Raw genomic sequence first — 20077 nt, 5'->3', positions numbered from 1 at the left:
TAATGAATACGTAGTTAGAATTTTACAAATATATTAAGCTTATAAAAATAATAAAATAAAGACTAAAGTGCAAAATATCTAAAATAAACAAAATATTTTGAAAGTTATAATATATATTTATCCAATAAAATAGAATTGTATATTTCTTAGTGCATTCTGAGTAATTCATTTTCGTAAATATAGAGTATGTATTATTAGGTAGAAAGGGAATACATGTCATAAATAACAATTAAATAAATAAAGATATCAGATTGAAACATAAATAAAATATTTATTGCTAGATAAATGGTATAAATGTATGTGCATTTACAAATATGCTATGTACTCTTACTTAATATTAAAATAAAAATATTTATTTTAGTTACCGTATAATTATGCATAGCGTCTATACTTATTGTACATAAATATAATTTTTTTACTATAATTCCATTAAACATAATTATGTTTTTAAAATAAATTATCGTAATTAGGTGTATCATTACATTAAATATGAAGAACCTTATATTTTATCAACACTGCAAACAATAACAAAATCTAAGAAATGGATCTTATAATTAACATTAATAACATTGTTAGGTATAATTTTGTTATATATATTACTTAAAATATTTTTTTATTAAATTATACTAATCCTAGGTTCTGATTTTATAAATAAAAATATTCATTTAGTTTCGTAACTATAATAATTTGTAATGGTTTAACCTTATATTTTGTATAATGTGAAAAACCTTTATTAAAATCTTCATCGTACACATTATTGATATTATTTACACAATTAATTACACGACCTATTTCAATACATAACTTTATCTATCTATTACATTATATTTTATACTTCTGAAATTTGCTCCAATAGATTTTAATTATCAGTTTATAGTACATTACTTGTCAGTAAAAAATGAACAAATTATTAAACATAACATATTATTTACTTTTATTTGAACAGAAAAATAATGTTTTCAATTATTGTTATTTCTTTTAAGATAAGTGTATGTTTATTAGATACACGAATAATTAGTATTCGGGGAATCTGTTTAATACAATTATTTATATACTAATTTTATATTATATAATTTAGCTTACACTACCATTTTATAATTGATTTTAAAAATATAACTATTTGATAATAAAAATATTTGTATTTATAACCGATTTATAAATTCTTGATTAACCATATTCGATACAAAAATATTATTTTTATATTATATAGCTTTTGTAATTATTATACAAATAAAATAAAAAACTTTATTGAAATTATAAATTACTTATATTATAAATATTAAAAATAATTTATTTCGGATTAATTAATTATAACATACTGATAATAACCAGCTGAAATAGAATACCGCAGTTTTTATTTATACAATTTGAATTTGTAAATGTACAATTGGTTAAACCGAAATATTTATTAACACTGTATTCATTAATCGTTAAATGATTAATTTATAATAAACTATTAATATTTGAATCGAAAATCAATGCATTCTGCAGAAAAACTAATATCGAGATAAAAATTATTTTTTTTTATTATATTTATTTACTTTAAAATAGTAACGTTTCTTAATTATTTCAGAAAAGTAAGTTTTATAAAATAAGAAACAATATGAACATAAAACAGAAATAAAATAAAAATAAATATAAAAAACAATATATTTATCACTCAATTTATTATATAAACTTAGTTCCAAACTTATTTCAATTAATGACACAATTTTACGATTTAAAATTAATGCAATCAGAAAAGACTCAAAAAGACAGAAAACAAAAAATTATATACTAAATCATTATTTATTTAAGGAATTTTTAATTAATTTAATATCAGTTTGAATGTAAATTTCTATCTATAAAGAGCCTTTAAGCTAACCCTAAATAAGACACTTCAAAATGTTTTATAATAATACAATTATCTCAATCAATATCGAATAAATGATTACATTATACAAATAATAAAATCCTAAGTATAACTACTACCCATAAAAATTGATGTCATTTCTAATTCTGCTATATTTCAATATTTCACAAGAGAGCCATTATAAGGAAAACTAGACATGTCTAAGTTTTAGTATAAATTGCATATAAAAAAATGTTCAACATTATCTTAATAATACATGGTAATCATTAGATGACTTGTTTTATTGTTTATTCGTACATCGGTTAAAAAACTCTGGAATTTCAGGAAATTATTGGGTAACACATACTTTCATAAATTGAAACTGCGTATTGTACTTATTTTGGTTAACGTATCATTTATATTTTATGAAATATTTTAATGTGTACAATTCATTATATTAAATAGTTTGACAACATAAATTTCATTTATTTGTATTTTTAACATATTTTTAACATTCAGTATTTTACAATACAATTTTTATCTTATATCATTAATAAGATATTTTTATCGTAATCGGCACAATAAGTATCAATATGATTATTTATTTTATAACAAATTGAAGTATGTCGACAACGATTAATGCATTATAAGTTATATTTAAAAATAATATATAATTTTAATCTAAAAACATAAAAATATGCGTTATAATTAGATCATCATCATAAGAATATCGATATAATAGAAATTAAATACTATAATAAAACAATCAAAACTATTTATCTACATTTTGGTACATTAATTGAAACCCTTAATTACTTTGTTAATTAAATTGTTAAGTTGTTCATTCTTATTACTTAAAAGTAAATTTCAAATTGATTTGCTTAATTGTGTAAGAAAAAAATTATTTTTCAATATTTTAACAAGAAAATACTTTTATATTTCAACTAGTAGTTAACTTAAAAGTGTAACTTCTTTTAATATATACTATATAATAAGATTTTTTTATTTTTCTATCTCTTCTACATTCTTCTACATATTCCTATTTTAGACTATTTTAAATATTTTTATAATCAACTTTCAATATTTGGTAACCTAAATATAAATTACATCTTCAACAAGATATATTTTTACTTTACATTACTTCATTTACAAAGTTATATATAATTCAGTAGGTACTTGCAATAATATTTTTTATATATAGCATTGGTCATTCATGTATTTATTTACATTTTTCAGATATTGAAATTAAAGTGTATTAAATATTTAATTAAATTTTATTTAACATAAATGTTCTTAACATTTCTTTTATAGTGATTTAGTGGAAAATTCAGTAAATTCTATAATCGTATGGGATATAATGAAACGAACTATTTCAAATCTAGGAAGTCTACGTAACTATTGATATGTCATTGTAACATGGTGCATACTGCAATTTATTAGTAATTAATAAAATTTAATGAAAGAATCTAAAGATTTATAAAAGTAGTGAATACATTTGTTATTATTAAACAATGTATAAGGATAGTTTGGTATGTTTTATAAGAATATCCAGCTATTGTAATAATTACATAATATTATAAATATAATAAACTACCCTACTCTAAGGTATCGAAAATTTCATTATATAAAAAGTAACATAAGCCTAATTTATTTTTAATTCTATCGCTAAAACATAATATATTTTGTTAATAAATAAATCACAAAATACAATTTAATGTAAGTCAATATTTTTATTAATAAACTATTGTAATTAATGATGAATAGTTCATTAAACTCGATAATTTTCTAATGAAAAATTAAATCATCTCAAATTAGATCATAAAATATACATATATGTAGGTGACTTTTTGTAATTAAAAATATTTCTGCTACAATTTTAAATGCCTTTCAAATAATTATATAAAAATAAATATTTTGTATGTATATGCAGCATAACAAAGGATGCACATATTGTAAGACATTACAAATAGGTTATTACAAATATCATATTGAAAACTAAAATATTTGTAATATTAGTAGTGAGAATGATGATGGTAATTATGATAATTATAATATTAGTAAAAGTATATGTGTGTATGTGTGCGTGCGCGCGCGCGTTTGTGTGTGTGTGAGTGTGTGTGTGCTAAGAATTATTAACGAATAGATTTATCGTATGGTCACCTGTTAGAATTGTGATAGTAATGTCACAACCTAAACAGCGAAAACAAAAAAGGAATAAAACGAAAATGCAATCAGTACATCAGAGTGGAAGAAAAGCGTCATGCGGTGCAGCCAAGCGTGTGATGTTGCTGTTGTTGATTACCTGCGAAGGGCATGTCGCCGAAGTATTCTTCGACGTTATCCGTGGACATACTCTTATCAAAAATGGAGGCCAATGAGAGTGATCCGCTGGAGGCGTTGAGTGAGTCACTCGCTGGAAACTGCAGCAGCTCTTCCTCCGTTTCTGTTTCCATATCACGGGAACGCCGTTTATATACCTGCCGACATACAATGCAAACGTGCATGCTGTTTTCTGTTCTGCCTGTCATTCATCGCGCTGGGCTCTTTTGCTTTTTCTATAAAAGATCACAATATTACAATCATTATTTTCGTTTTTACCGTTGTTTGTCAACTTTCTTGATTATACGAACTTTCATATTTGCTAAAATTAAAGATTGATGAACAAATTTACCAAATACAATTTTATTATTAATCTGTAATAGAAAGCTTTCCAAGCCGAAAATAGAAATAAAATTACTTATTAGCTTTATATTGAGAATACTTGATTTACTAGCTTATGCAATCACAACAATGACTTTATATTATTTCGTTTGGTGTGTAAATGATTTCCATTCTTTATAATGAATAGAAGGTCGATATTTTTCAAAATTAATCAACTAATGTTTAGTATTAATTTAAATTACATTTGATTAACACCTTAAAAAAAGTTGTAAAAAATAAATCAAGTTTTATTTATTGGGAAAATAATAGAGATGTACATTTTAATTATTGTAGAGAATATCTTAAAAGATTTTATAAAATATATTAAACACATATACATTTATCACAAAATCTTTTATATAATTGGTACTTGTATGTATTTGTATGTAGAATATTTAGATAAAACCATTAAGAAATAACCACAGTAGATTTTCAGTGAACTTATATTGAATTGTAATTCTTATTTGTAATTGATATATTATTCAGTACAGCCCTGATTTATACAAACTTTTAAAACATAAATACATGCATACAATAAAGATTTTATTAAGTGTTTAAAGGCTGTTTGTAAGCTATTTTTTATAATTGTTTAAAATCGTGAGCAATTTGATGAAATGCAAAACCACCGTATAAGATTTATCATGTAAATAGGAAGACAGAGATAGAGAAGGGGAATGCGTTAAGAACTTATTATTGAAATTATTTTGCAGTCTGCCATTAATTTGTTTAAAAATTCTTCATTGCAATTAGTCAAATGTCTTTTTCTTCCTTATGCTTTTGTGGTGTCTTTTGTGATTGTGTATCTTCTTATTTTTTTATGTTTCCTTATAAAGCAATATTCTTATGTAGCAAATATTTTTAAAAACAAGAAAAAATAAGAAAAAAAAAAAAGAAGATTATTGTAAGATGCCAGAAAATACCATGTTTTCGAAAATGATATAGACAAAAATTCATTTTTGCGTAGAATGTAATTTGTGCACATCTGTGTACATTTGCAATTTGAAATTATGAAAAAGTTAGGAAACTTATTGTGAAATTTGTTGATTCTATTATGCATTACAATCTCTATTTTATCTCTATGGAATAAATAATATATTATTCCGTATAATAATACAATAGATAATTCATAAAAAAGGATACAATTTTATTTGGTTTGTATCATCAGCTTCTGTTAACTCAATTAAAAGAAAATAAACAAAACAGAATTTATTTCTAAATTTGAAATATAAAATCAGGTTTTGTTTAGTATGTAATATTTTATCAATAAGTTTGGATATTTGAATACAAAAACATTATTCTCTTAAATGTTACCAATTAAAAAATATTTAGATTTCATTAACTAAACAATATTTAAAAATTATAATAAAATAATATTTTGCAATTATATTAAAAATCATAGTTAACATTAAATATTTAATCAATGACTAAACATAAAAGAAAAGAATAAAAATAATTATTTTTAATATTCAGGAAAAACAAACAGTATAATGTTAATAATTATATCACAGTATCTAATAGACTAAAATTTTTTATCGCAATCAATATTATCAGAAGTTAACTATTAAAGACCTCATAAAGACTCAAAAGTCTTCATGAAAACAAATTGAATATGTGGCATAATGAACATAAAATATACTAACGTAATTGCTTGTTACTATTTGTCAATGAAGCCCGAAATATAGACAACATTATAATTTTTATTGTACTACTAAACGAAGAAAAAATATAGATTAAACTATATTGAAAAGTAGAATAAGGCATTATAGTTTTCACCGTCGCGATTCTGTGTAAATTAATTCTATCAAAACATTAGTTAAAGATTTACACTTTATAACAGATTGCGTATCTGTTAACTTTTAGGTATGTTATTCCTTTCTTATAGATAAAGAGAGTAGATATGCTACATTATGGGAGTAAGACAGGTAGGTAGAGCAATATTTCATCAGTCAAACGAGAAAGCTAGAAAACGCCCCCATGCGAAATACGCGTTGATGAGACTATGTCAAAAAGAGCCATCATGGCAAGCATGTGTGTATGTATTTATACAAGGCAAGGAGCTCCAAGCGTCAAAAAGAGCAGGGGGGAAGGGTGCCGTTTTGCACTCGAATGGGAGCAAGAGATCAAGATATAGATCTGAAGTGAATGCTCAGAGTCAGTCTCACAGCAGAACGATCACAAGGATTATGACTGTGCACGCAAACGGCATCACAACCCAGACCGAGGATCTTCTCTTCGTAAATCTCGTCAGAGATCAAACACAGAATTGTATATTAAACGTGGATACTCTCCGCCCTCATACACGTATGAAGGATTTGACGTTTGATGCTTGCGCTCACGAACTTCGAGATGACTGAATTTGAATCACATGGATATGCTTAAAAATTTTCAAGAGATCCAAAAATCATCAAATATGTTTTTCAATTTTTTATTTTTTTTCTATTTTAATTATATAAAATTTCAAATATATTTTCTTTATCGTGCTCCAATTGTTCCACTAAAATTTTAAACACATTTAATTCTATATTCTTAACTAATATATTCAATGTTTAACAGTTAACCGTCAACATTCAAATATAATGTATAACATCCATTATGATAAACTAATATTTGAAAATAAAAATATATATTGAAAAATATAATTTTTAATTATTTTCAATATTAATTAAATTAACATTATTAATATTAAATTTAATTTCATTTCATCTAATCAATTAAACTGGTTATTATTTTATTAATTATTTTGTTACTAGGTAAATTTTAAAAATAAAACACAACGATCTAATGTGTTACATGGAATGTTGAAAAACGTCAGATGTAAAAGTATGAAAAAATTTAGATTTATAACAATTTATACAACATTAATATAGATGTATACCAGTCTACAATGTTACAATGTATGAATATACATTTCATTATTTCGAGTATTCCTAATCAAAATATTTCTGAAAGTTTCTTCTCAAAATATAAAAATATTAATAAATTGATAAGTAGGTTCGTTTATAATATTCAAATTTATAATATTGAATGTGTTAAACAATTTTATATCTAAAATAATACATAATGCAAATAATATATTTTTTTTCATTATTGTTATTGTCAATTTATTTACAGTTAAATTTAATGAAAGTTAACATTTTATTTGCAATTTTAAACAAATAATTCAAAAACGTATGTAGTTAAAGATTATATTTTTAATTAATTTCCATGCACTATTTACAAAATGCAATTTTAATCAATTATATTTTTTTTCAATGATTTATAGTTCGAACAATAAAATGGTTAATATTAATGTAATGTTTTATAAAATTAAATCATTTATAATTCTGATTTTGATATAATTCAATAATTGATTAAATTGATTTATCATCAGTTCGAATCATTTTTTTACGATTATAGTAAACACTTAAAAAATGTAATGTATAATATTTTAAAACAATATAGATTCATAGTAATGCATTTATCATGATCATGAAACATGATTTTCTATTTTCCAGTTGTGATATAAAAATAATTAATCTAAAATAATATATTTGTTTTTTATTTATTTTAAATTCGTTACATTTCTATGTTTTTTCATTGATAAGCATTTTTATAAATTAAAATATAAGTTTGTTTTATAAATTAAAACTAGGTTTTTTATAAAGTATAAAAAATATAATAATATGTTAATCAAAAATATATTAAATTTGAAATAAAATTAATTAGCTTTAACATGCAGTAGCATACCGCAATCTGATTTAAAGTAAGTCTTCTATACCTCTCCTATTCTATTATCACGTATAGAACTTGGAAATGTATATTTATGAAACAAGTACGTACTGATACATTTAGTAACGCGCGGGAGAAAAAATATGGACAATAAAACATTGGATGCTCGAAGTAGTTATCTCTCACTCTCTCCCTTTCTTTTTCTCTATGTATATCCACTTATCTATCAATTTATCTATCTATTTATCAATTTTGATATTTCTTTATATTTCGCTCTTTCTAAGTGCAAAAATCGCTAGGACAATGATATTATATAGTATATATATAGTTGTAAAGAAAAAGTATATGTAATATTAATTTTTTACTGTTTTTTTTTGGCAGAACCAATTTTTCATAATAAATTGTTTACGAACGTGTATATCAAGAATCAAATAGATATTAAAACAAATTTTTGAACAAATCGATATTTTATGACGAGCCTTTTAATATGGTATTATATTTAATATGGTATTTTAAAAAATTATTGTTAAAATACTATTCATTCTTCTCAGAACAATTGATCAACGCTTATCTCGACTTACGTAAAGAGCGGAGACTACCAATCATGAAAATGGATATAACTGGAAACGCCCGATTCTTTAACTTTAATTCAATTAATTCTATTTTATATAAAAATTTCAATTTTATATAACAAGTGCATAATAAATAAATGCAAAATAATTTTAAGAATTAATATTTCATAATTTTCTTAAAATAATTTTGATACTGGTAAAAATATTAAATAATGACTCATCTATAAGACAATTAATGCTTGTTTGAATACTTTACAAATAAAAAAAATAAATATTTAATTTTTAAAAAAAAGTTACATATTATTTATTTTAAATTTATATATATATATGTATATAATAATAAAAATAAATAATACAGCTTCTTAAACATTTTTATAACTATACATTATATAAATATCGCGATAGAACCTAATTCATTTTTAAGAAATTATCACATTATATAATATTTGTAATTAAACAAATAATTGTGCAAAAGAAAAATAAGTGAAGAAGATAAGACCTACCTGACTGAGCGGTCGAATACGTTCATGAATGGATTCTTCAGCTTGAATGGCCGAGGGTGGTGGATGATCGGGGGTCGGAGGTTGAATGTAATGTGTTGGACTTGTTGGGAGCAATATCTGCATTCTTTTGAGGTATTTCTCAGAAATTTTGATCTGTGATTCTCTCGAATGGTTTAATTTTTCTTCCACTAAACACTCTTGCGAAGATTTAAGCGTAAGGACAGCATTAGAAACGAAGATCTCTTCTGGATCGTGGACATTTTTACTTTTAGGTGAATTTTCCGCCACAAGCATGCTGTCTATGTGGCAGTTTTCGTATTTCGAATGTCCATACATATGCTTGTGTAACTTCTTGTCAGAATTCGTTATTCGCATGGGTCTATTTTCAAGTACATAAGTAATGGATGTATCCACTCTAAACTCAGTCTCAACGCACTTTTCTTGAGTCTCTTTTTGCTGTTGCTCCTGCGATTTCATATCGACATATTGGTCGGCTCTATGATAGATGCGGCGCAAAATTTTATTATGCTCTTGCGATTGCTCTTCTTCAGTCCACTTACAAGAGCCACTATGTGCAAGGAATAAATAGTCATAATCCTTACGGACGATGTGACTTTCGGCCGAATATGTCATATCAGTCTGCAAATGAATTGGAGAAACCGAGAGATTGCGTCGTGGTGGCTTTTTTGGAGGTTGCAAAGTCGATAACGTAACGCCGTTCTAAGCACAAACATACACTACTGTTATTCATAAATATGCATTGAAAATTTGTAAAGATAAAACAATCGTCATAATTTAACAAAAATATAAAATGTCCAGACAAAAGAGAAAGCATTATACAATAATATATAAAGATAGAATGCAAGAAGGAGAGAATAGGCATGAAAAAGTAAATATATTGTAATATAAATTAAGAGAAATAAGCGTTACCGAGATCTTATTACTTGAAGTTAAACTGTATTGAGAATTCGAGAGGGGTGTCATTGGTAGATAAATTCCGGAAGACGATGAATCAGGCAAACAGCGCCGTTCACGTGAGCTCGGCCCTCCTATGCTCGATGACGAGGAAATACTCAATTGGTCCGATTCTTTTCCTCCATAGTATTTCTCTGGGAGCATTAAAGATAGCTGGTCTTCAGAAGCACAGCTCTCCCTAGTATCCATAAGCGTACTAGGTATGGGTAGTACCTCGCAGAGATTAGGCAAGGCAGTGCTGTCCGAGCCCCTGGATACACCAAATATGTAAACGAATGTTAAGAAAACAAGACTTGTAAGCTCGCAAAGCATCCGTTAAACATCTCAATGTACGTGTAGATAACTGTTTCTTCTTACACAGTACTATTAACTTCAAACGCTCACCCTTTATATACATGTGTATAGTTTATTAAGTTTTTATCATTCCTTTTTCTGTCTCGCTACTTACTGTTCTCTAACTTTAAGCTGCGAGCTTTTTACAGTTTATTCTTACTTATTAATATCCGTCATTCAATCCAATAATATATATATTATTATCACCGAATAAAAACAATTAATAACCTACTGTTTTCCTACTTGAGGTCCTATTCTTTCTTAAATATCATCATAACTAGCATTTATACATCAACAGACTCAGTTTATTTATTTAGATACTTTTTGAAAGTATAAAAGTAAACAATAATTAGAAAAAAACAATTAATTTATTTTATACTTTTACTTTTATAATTTATTTATTTTTAAAGTTGATAAAAAATAATATTAGAAGCATTTCATCTGCATTAGAATAAATTCATACGTATACGATAAATTGATAGATAAGTTATTTAGAAGATAAAAAATGGACAAGTAATTTTTAATTTACGATTTTAACGTAAATGCGCTAAAATTTTAATTCATTAATACCAAAACAATTGTTGAGTTATTTAAAAAACTAAATTCTTTAAGTTGTGAAAATGGAATAATGTATTAATAAATTATAATATCAATTAAAATATCAAGATAAATAATAGTATGTGGACAAAATAATTCACGTAGAATGTCAAATTTAATTTAAAATAGAGCTACAATAGGTATACGATCCTATAGTTGCATACCGTAAAGTGGCTTGTAACGGTGTTGTGATCAAGGTAGTGTTAAGTGGTTTGTCTTCAGGTGTTTGATCTGAACTTGTAAGGGTATTTATCGAGTTCAGTGTATCAGACATGGATATAAAAACGCTGTCAAAGACGGAACTGGGATCCGAATCATCGGTCAGCTGAAAATGCTTCCACGCTTCGTCCAATGATTCCTCGTACAGCGCATCTTCGCTGAAAAGTCCAATTTTTCATCAGAAACTATACTTTTTTCATATTCTTTAACTTGTGCAGTACGTCATTTTTGTATAAGCTATTATAACGAGACAGCGAATTGCTTAGTTCAATGTATTGAGCTATCATTATATAAGATATGAAATTTTCTTACTATCTGAAAGTATTTATTATAATATCTATTATTTTTTCTAAATATAATTAGTTTACTTCTGAAATAATAGGTTTACAATAGTACTTTAATATATCGCAGAAAACATATTTGAATAAAACCTAATATTTCAGTAACTTGGTATAATGTAATAAATAATTTAACTATGACAATGCTTGGGAACACTTGACAGTTACATTTTTCTACATATTATGAAAAATTGATGAATACATATTTTTATGTATTATACAAATGCATGAATTTTATGTTTAAAAATTAAAATATTTCTCATAAATTAAGATATAGAATATTTTAGTCTAAATTTTTATTGCACATTTAAAGCCAATAAAATACATTCTGATATATTTCTGTACTAACTTAATTTTTAATTAAGTAGTAAATAAATGTTTGATTAAATTCTTATGAATTTAATTTAAAAATCATAAGTAACAGTATATAATCCAAAGAATTTTTAGTATAAATTTTTACATATTAGTTTTATACGACCCATTTTCTTAGTTTTTCACATTTTAAGCAATAAAACGGAAATATTTGGAATAAACCTCTTTGACATCAATTGAATTTATTGTAGTTAACTGTAAGTGTAATATTCAATATTACTTTATTTTAAAAATCTAATTTGGAAAAAAATAATAAAATGAGAATAATTACCATTAAAAAGCGTAAAAAATAATGTAAGTGGCAAAAAATTCTCAAGAGCTATTTAAGTTTAAATTCAAGTTCCGCTCTCAAGCCACACAAATAATATAGAAAATTGCATGTATTGCATGTGTGATCAATGCATATCCCACGGAGCAAGAAAGATATATATATATATATATATATATATATACAGGTATATGTACGTATGTATTTATGTATGATTTAAATTATGTAGTAACTATGCATATATGTATTTATGCCTATATTTATTTCTAATGGTGAATCAAGAAAATTAAAATCTAATCCATGCCTTATTTACCAAAAGGGTAACTATTGCGTCGATTACGACGATAGAATCTCTTTTTATCGGTCCAAGCAGACATCTTAAAATTTTTGTTTGCATCCAACTTACTACTGAAAAGTGTACCATCGTACATACTAATAGCGCGTCGTATTTATATTCAAAACTACTGCTGTGAATATTCATTGGAATGTTTTTAAACTTTTTAAAATTCTTATATAAAGAGACTAATTTAATTATATACTGATTCGAGATTTCTAGAAGTTATATATATAAGTTTTGTAGAGAATAGACTAAGTACTCGTGTGAATACATAAAAGCAAATAATGAATTAACTTATTATAAATTTACGATAACGATATTATGTTTTAATATAGAAGATATGCTGATGTAATAATATTTAAATTAAAATTCATGAAAAGAAATATATACATTTATTATATATTTCTTATAAATATAAAGTATAAGTATAAAAATTTCTTCTAGAGACGGTTGTTAACCTATTAAATTTTTAATATAAATTTGTTTTCAAATAGTAATACTTACCTAAAAAAAATATAACTTTGAAGTAATTATTAACTTAAATGAAATATAAAAATAACTGATAATTTAAAGAAACCTAAACACAGCATATGTACGATAAATACTTTTCATCTATACCTAACCAAAACTTACAATATGTTTAAATAAGAATCGTAAATAATTTATTAAAAATTAATAAATATATACATAGAAAATTGTATTAAAACTAATTATGAAAACCTTATATTATTATTTAACTTACTATTCCAAAACAATCATAAGTGAATATATCGTAACTAATTTTGTGAATTTTGCCTAATTGTATAATACAACGGAAAGCCGAGCACTTGAAATGATTCATCTATTTACTTTTAAAAATAATATAGAATCATTATATAATGGATGTTTTATTTTCTTATTCATGATCAAACTACTTATGATTAACCGGATTCAAAAAATATTTGTTGTGCGTTTTAAATGTTGTAGGTTAGATACTATTCGATGAATGGTATAAGTTAACAATATACGTTAAAAATATATTACCGAGAATATAAGAGAATTACATTTAAGAAATATTTTAATAACTCTTCTATTAATTTAACAGTGTCTGAACTTAATTACAGATATTAAATTTAAATAAATAATTATTTCTGAAAATCACAGGCGATATACGTTGATATCTTGTTGTATAGATAACTAAAGAGAAAGTTTATCAAATATAATTTAGTAAAATAAAAGTAAATTGATAGTCAAAATATAAATTAATAAAAATAGAATATTTGAAAATTATATATTTAATAATAATATAATAATAAATAATATATTTAATAATAAAATTAATAAAATAAAGAAAATACAATAATAAACGTAATAATAAAATAAGAATTACATTATACGTTTAGTTATTAATACATAATCTTACTTATTTTGTAAATTTAAATATGTATAAATAGATATAAAGTTTTATATTTTCGTGTTGCGAAGAATTATCACAATACAATGTAACTTACGACGCAGAAAAACCCTTATAATCATAATTAAAAGCACATCAAATTCAATAATGTGGATATGTTATAATATTGATTAAATAAGGCTTATTATTTCTATGTAAAATATGTAAAGTAGCATAATGAAAAATAAATGAGAAATAATAATAAAACAAAGACGCAAAATAATAAAGCAATAAAATTATTGTTATTATTTATCTGTTAATTTAAAATTTATGATAATTTTTAAATGCAAATCTAAATATGATAACGAGCTTTTTACTCGATGAAAGGAAAATGAAATTAGCGTGAATAATAATGCTAACATCTCTGTTTTACAATATAAAATTGCGTATCAATACACTACACTCACAGAGCTATAGTAGAATTTGCGGAAACTCCATTATCACTGTCTCGAGGCTTGTGGTATATCTGCCAACGAGTTGGAGAAGATCCTTCTTCCAGGGAAAACTCATCCCCGGACTGTACGTTTTCATATGGACTACCCAGAGAGTCATTACTTTGAACCGGAATTGGCGGCAAATGTTCACTGTCAGCATCGCTTTCGATCCCGGAAGATGTGCGATGTTCTTAACATAATATTCTTTTATGTTTAATATTGTCCTCATAAAAGTAGACATTCCGTAATCATTTTTATATTATATTTTTTCATTTTATATTATTTTTAATTTTTTATTTCACTAAAATAGAAAAGTGAAATCCACTTAACGATACCTTCTCAAAATAAAATCATTTTATATTAATAAGTGAACTTTGCTTAATTTAAAAATTTTAAAATATTGATAAAATTATAAATGGCTATTATTAATATTTTAATCTATTGATAATTTAAGATTATAAAGGAATAATAATTGTTGTAATAATTGTAATAATCTATAGAATTTTTACTATAAATATTATGAATTTTTTTATCGCTTACTATTAATTAAAAATTAACCAAAATCCTACTTTCAGTAAGGAAATATTTTGACATAATTAAAATATATATTTAATTATAATTTCGTTCTAAAATTATAAAATAATGGAAAGAGATAATTTGTAATATATCATTAACGTACTTTTAATCACGGCAGTTATATCTTGCGTAACATGCGCTGGGAATTGACTAAGTAAATCAAGTACTGTATTATCCCGAGAGTCCTTGATAGTAAGGTCGACTCCTCGATCAAGGAGTGTTCGTACAACTTCCATTTTGCCACAAAGTGCAGCTTCATGCATCGCTGTACCAGCTGACGTACGGGTATTAACATATACCCCTGCCACGAGAAGCACTTCAACACAAGCACTAAAAAAAAGATTATAGCTTCATATGCTTAAGAAATATTTATTTTCTGGTTAATATTTTATGCTCATAATTAAACAAATTTGTAAATAATAATATTAAAGATATTAAATACCAATTTATAATAAAAGCTAATATATGAAAATTTTTAATGAACGTACATAAAATCTTCATCTAGAAGAAAATTAATATAAATTAAATTACAATTAAAATCATATACACAATAAGTAATTGAAATTAAATATTAAACATATATGAATTTATATTACATATGTTTACTTAATTCATTTGATGAATTACCGGAAAATAGATACTGATCCATAAATAAAATTATAGTCTAAAATTTTTAATCTTAAAATTATAAATTATTTGTAAATTGAATGTTATTTATCAATTTTTAACATATTATTTATTGATTAAAAATTCTGTATATATTTTGTAACCATAATATTCCTTTAGAGCTATATTTGTGTCCATGAAAAGTTCGCATATATTACATATTCATATCCGAGCACATTGCAATGCGATCACATTATAGATGAGGCATCTTTATAGCGATAAAGTGTGTTATAGCAAAAATGTATATAGAAAGATAAAACGCACTGCAGAGATGTCTGCAGCAATTCAATTCGTCGCATTTAATTGGGAGTGTAGATCATTTTAAAAACTTAAAAAGGGAATTGCGTGTACCGTATGGCCCGTCACCGCAATGTTAAGTACTACGCATCATCAAACCCAAGTATTCAATGTAACAAAATTGAGCGCGAATCCTGATATTATTTGATGATTGGATTTGCCATATGCACGTTGCTTCGCGATTATATATATATATATATATATATACATTTAAATATTGATTATCTCATAGACGAACGAATTTTCATAATAAGAGTTTATGAGTAACAATCGCAGCACGTATAATCCAATTTGGAATGTAATTAAAAAAAAATTAAATTTTCGTGTCTATTCTTTAACATTAATTATGCTTACACATCGATAACTATTAACAAGTGCTAGTAAATATAATATTTTTAATATTATTTTGAATTCAAATAAAATCTTTTGAGATACAAAATGATTATAATTTCAAATAATGTTATAATGAAACCTTTCTTAAATATTTAATGGAATATATCTGCAGATTTAATATAAATTATTTAAAAATATAAAAATTATTCATAATATTCTTTTTAGAGAAATTAATAATTAACACTTAAATAATACCAATTTCAGATATTTGAAATTACTTTACCTGTAGTAAGTAGTTAATATTTACAATTTAAATTGCAGTAAAACTATAAATTAATAAATTTAAGCTTTTATTTGTAAGTTTCAACCTTAATTTAAAATTGTAGCGTTGTGAACAACTCTAATTATTGAATCATCATAAAAATAGCAGAATGAATAGTATTATTTCTATATTACAGTGATAAACATTCTAGTAAAATAGTTATAGAAATTAGTAACATTATATATTGCTGGAAACCCCAAAGGATAAATGCATAAATGAAATGCGAACTCTAATCAAGATAGGTTAGGGAAAGTAAAGTATCTTTATATCATATATCCGAAAAATATGTCAATAAAAAATTTTTCTTACTGCAGATGAGTATATGAATGCTACCCAGGCCAAGATATGCGCAACTGCTAAAGGGAAGTGAATATACCATGCACAATACAATAACCATGTACGTGGATAACCATGAAGTGGATAGGTGATAAATAGATCCTTAAATCGGAATGTAAATTCGATTAATATGATTTCCGTGATCGGAAAACAATGTTAGTGGTTGGAATAATTCGGACGAATGGGTCTAGCTTGGATTCGGGTAATGCAGAGAATGAAACTCATGTTCGGATTTTGATGCTGTCAATACAAGCGAGCAAAGCTAACTGAGAGCAAAGCCCTACGCGGCCAAGGCACTGCGTATATCAACGAAGCCTCAATGTAATATCGGTTCGACGTGATTACGCAACGCGTTTTGCAAACGGCCTTCCCTTACTATGTTTCGCCCTCGTTCCGTCTGTCTGCACCTTCATTCTTGCCCTCGCTCGTCTATCAACTATTAACCTGAGCCTCTCTTTCATTCTTCCAAATTTACCTACATTACTTATCATTTCTCTACTTCCACTATGTTGTAAACTCATGTACGTAAACATAATTTTGCGTGTAAATTCGAATTAGGGCATGTTTTTTCCTGCACTGAGTAACGAGATTATGACTGTACATGTATATATAATCTCTAATCATATAATTGTATATGTATATATACAAATAATAAAATCATAAAAGCTAGTGCCATCAAATGATGGTATTTTACTACTTGTCTTGTGTATTTTTCAATAACTTGTATTAATCAAATGCATTGATGAAGGAATATAAAAATATTCTATTACAGTATTAAAATTACGTATGACAATATAACAGACTATAAAAATTAGATATTTATTATTATTAAATAATTTTTTTATAAAAGTTTATAAAGTTTAGAAAAGTTTAATCCAATAAAAATACATTTAATTTTTGTAACAACAAATTATTAATATTAAATAACAGACTACTAAAACCTCTTTTAAACTAAAAAAACACATCATATAACTATACAACTATTGGTTATGCTAACTCTATTTAATAATACTCTGCTATCATTAATAAATAAATTAATATAAACAAAATATTTTACTACGCTAACAATCATTTTTGTCTTCAAAATTATAACTAAATAATTTAATAAATGAATCAAATAATAATTTTGAATTTATACTTTATAAGTTATTGAATATATTTTTTAATTTAATGGTGAATTAATAACAGAAGAGGCGGTTCAAATTCTAATGAATGAAAAATTATAATTATTTAAATCATTATATTATGATAAATATGATACGAGTATATAAAAATATCTTTGCTAGCATTGATGTAAATATGCAAAAATAATATAAAATTTCAAAATACATGAAAAGTGATTAAAAAATATTTAAAATTGATTCAAATAATACTTTAAATTTTTATTCTTAATTAATATTTTGTGCAATTATACTTTAAATATCATTTAAGAAATTAGAGTCGATATAATTTAAAAAGTTTTAATACAAACAATAGTTTCGGAAAATTTATTAAAAAATCATCTCTGATTAGTTATTATTATCCCTTATCTTGATTTCTTAAGCAAGAATGTATCATACAATCGAAAAATGTAGTACAACGCTTATAACAATGATGTAGTGGCATTTTTGTACTGATACTAGTACAAAATATTAAAGAAATAAAATAAAACTATATATAAGAACTTTATACAATGATAAAAATTTCTCAATTTATAATGTTAAAAAAAAAGTTATTAAAGTTACTAGCACTACGAAGATAACTGACTAAGATTTTAATTTGTAAATATATAACACAATTTTTTAACTGTAATTTCAAAAACCACAATGGTAACTGCACTAAAATTTATACGTACATAAAAATAAGTATATAAAGCTTTTCTATAACTTGTCAAGGTGAAATTTGGCAGAAAATTCAATGTATTTAATTATACAGTTAGCTATAACTGCGTAAGCAACAAACTGTGCCACGCACGAATTGAAGCTAGTTTGAAGTTGGTTCTTCATTGGTTTCTGTTTTTTAATGTTATATGAAATTTAGTTTATGCTTCATACACAAAAGCTAATACAGATACGTATATATGCATATGCTTTTCCGTATCGAATGATCGATAAGTGATAATATACATGAATATATGATTACTAAATGAACTTTATGAAATAATAATTTTAAAGTAATATTCAAACTGATTGAATAACTTCAAATAAATTATATGTTTTCTATATTTTAAAGTAACTATATTCTCACAGTATTATAAATAATTTAATTCAATATTTAATAATTAATTAATTTGTTTAACTGGAAAAAAAAGCATGTAAACAAATCTCCAGCTTTTAAAATAAAGCTTTTAAAATAAAATCTGTAATATAAATAAATTTGAATTCCATAAACCAATATTAATTTTATCTAATTTTAACAATGTTTTAATAATATTTTAAACATATATAAGAATTAATTTATATAAATTATATATAATTAGTTAAATATGTAAATATTTTTTTACAAATATATACAAACAAATATATATTTGTTTTATATTTTTACTATGCTTGTTCATATATACTATAAAATTATAAGATTTTAATAACAATAATTAATACTATTTATGAATAGAAATTTTTCTAAAAAAATTTTAAAAGCTGCAATACCTACCGATGCCCATTTCGTGAAGCCAAATGTAAAGGTGTATGTGGAAAAATCAAAGAAGCTGATGAACTGCGTAGAGACTCGATCAACTCCGGATGAGTTCGAACTAATAATTCCACTGTTTCTAATCTGGATATATAAACGATCATATTTTTTATTTAACTTATTTAATTTTTTTCATTACATTAACAAATAAAAATAAAATTTTTATTTTATAATAATAAATATAAGTTTTATTTTTTCTCAATTTTACAATTTTTGAATATTAATAATTATGCAAAAATGTAGATTACATAGATTTTT

The 20077-nt window shown here is 24.3% G+C and overlaps 1 protein-coding gene across 1 annotated transcript in view; it reads right to left on the bottom strand.

The window, feature by feature from the left end:
• Window positions 1-3948: 3948 nt before the first annotated feature.
• Window positions 3949-20077, bottom strand: part of LOC105363390 (caskin-2) — a 28737-nt gene continuing 12608 nt past the window's right edge. Inside the window, exons 5-10 of the mRNA XM_011501060.1 lie at window positions 19781-19903; window positions 15299-15525; window positions 14593-14809; window positions 10245-10539; window positions 9315-10034; window positions 3949-4308 (exon numbers count right to left, since the gene is read on the bottom strand). Of these exons, the coding sequence (XP_011499362.1) occupies window positions 4090-4308; window positions 9315-10034; window positions 10245-10539; window positions 14593-14809; window positions 15299-15525; window positions 19781-19903 (1801 nt within the window). The 3' untranslated portion in view covers window positions 3949-4089. The remainder of the gene's footprint in view (window positions 4309-9314; window positions 10035-10244; window positions 10540-14592; window positions 14810-15298; window positions 15526-19780; window positions 19904-20077) is intronic.

Source organism: Ceratosolen solmsi, unplaced genomic scaffold (genome assembly GCF_000503995.2).
Source record: "Ceratosolen solmsi marchali unplaced genomic scaffold, CerSol_1.0 scaffold57, whole genome shotgun sequence".
Classification (NCBI taxonomy): domain Eukaryota; kingdom Metazoa; phylum Arthropoda; class Insecta; order Hymenoptera; family Agaonidae; genus Ceratosolen; species Ceratosolen solmsi.
This window is presented reverse-complemented; position numbering and strand designations above follow the sequence as displayed.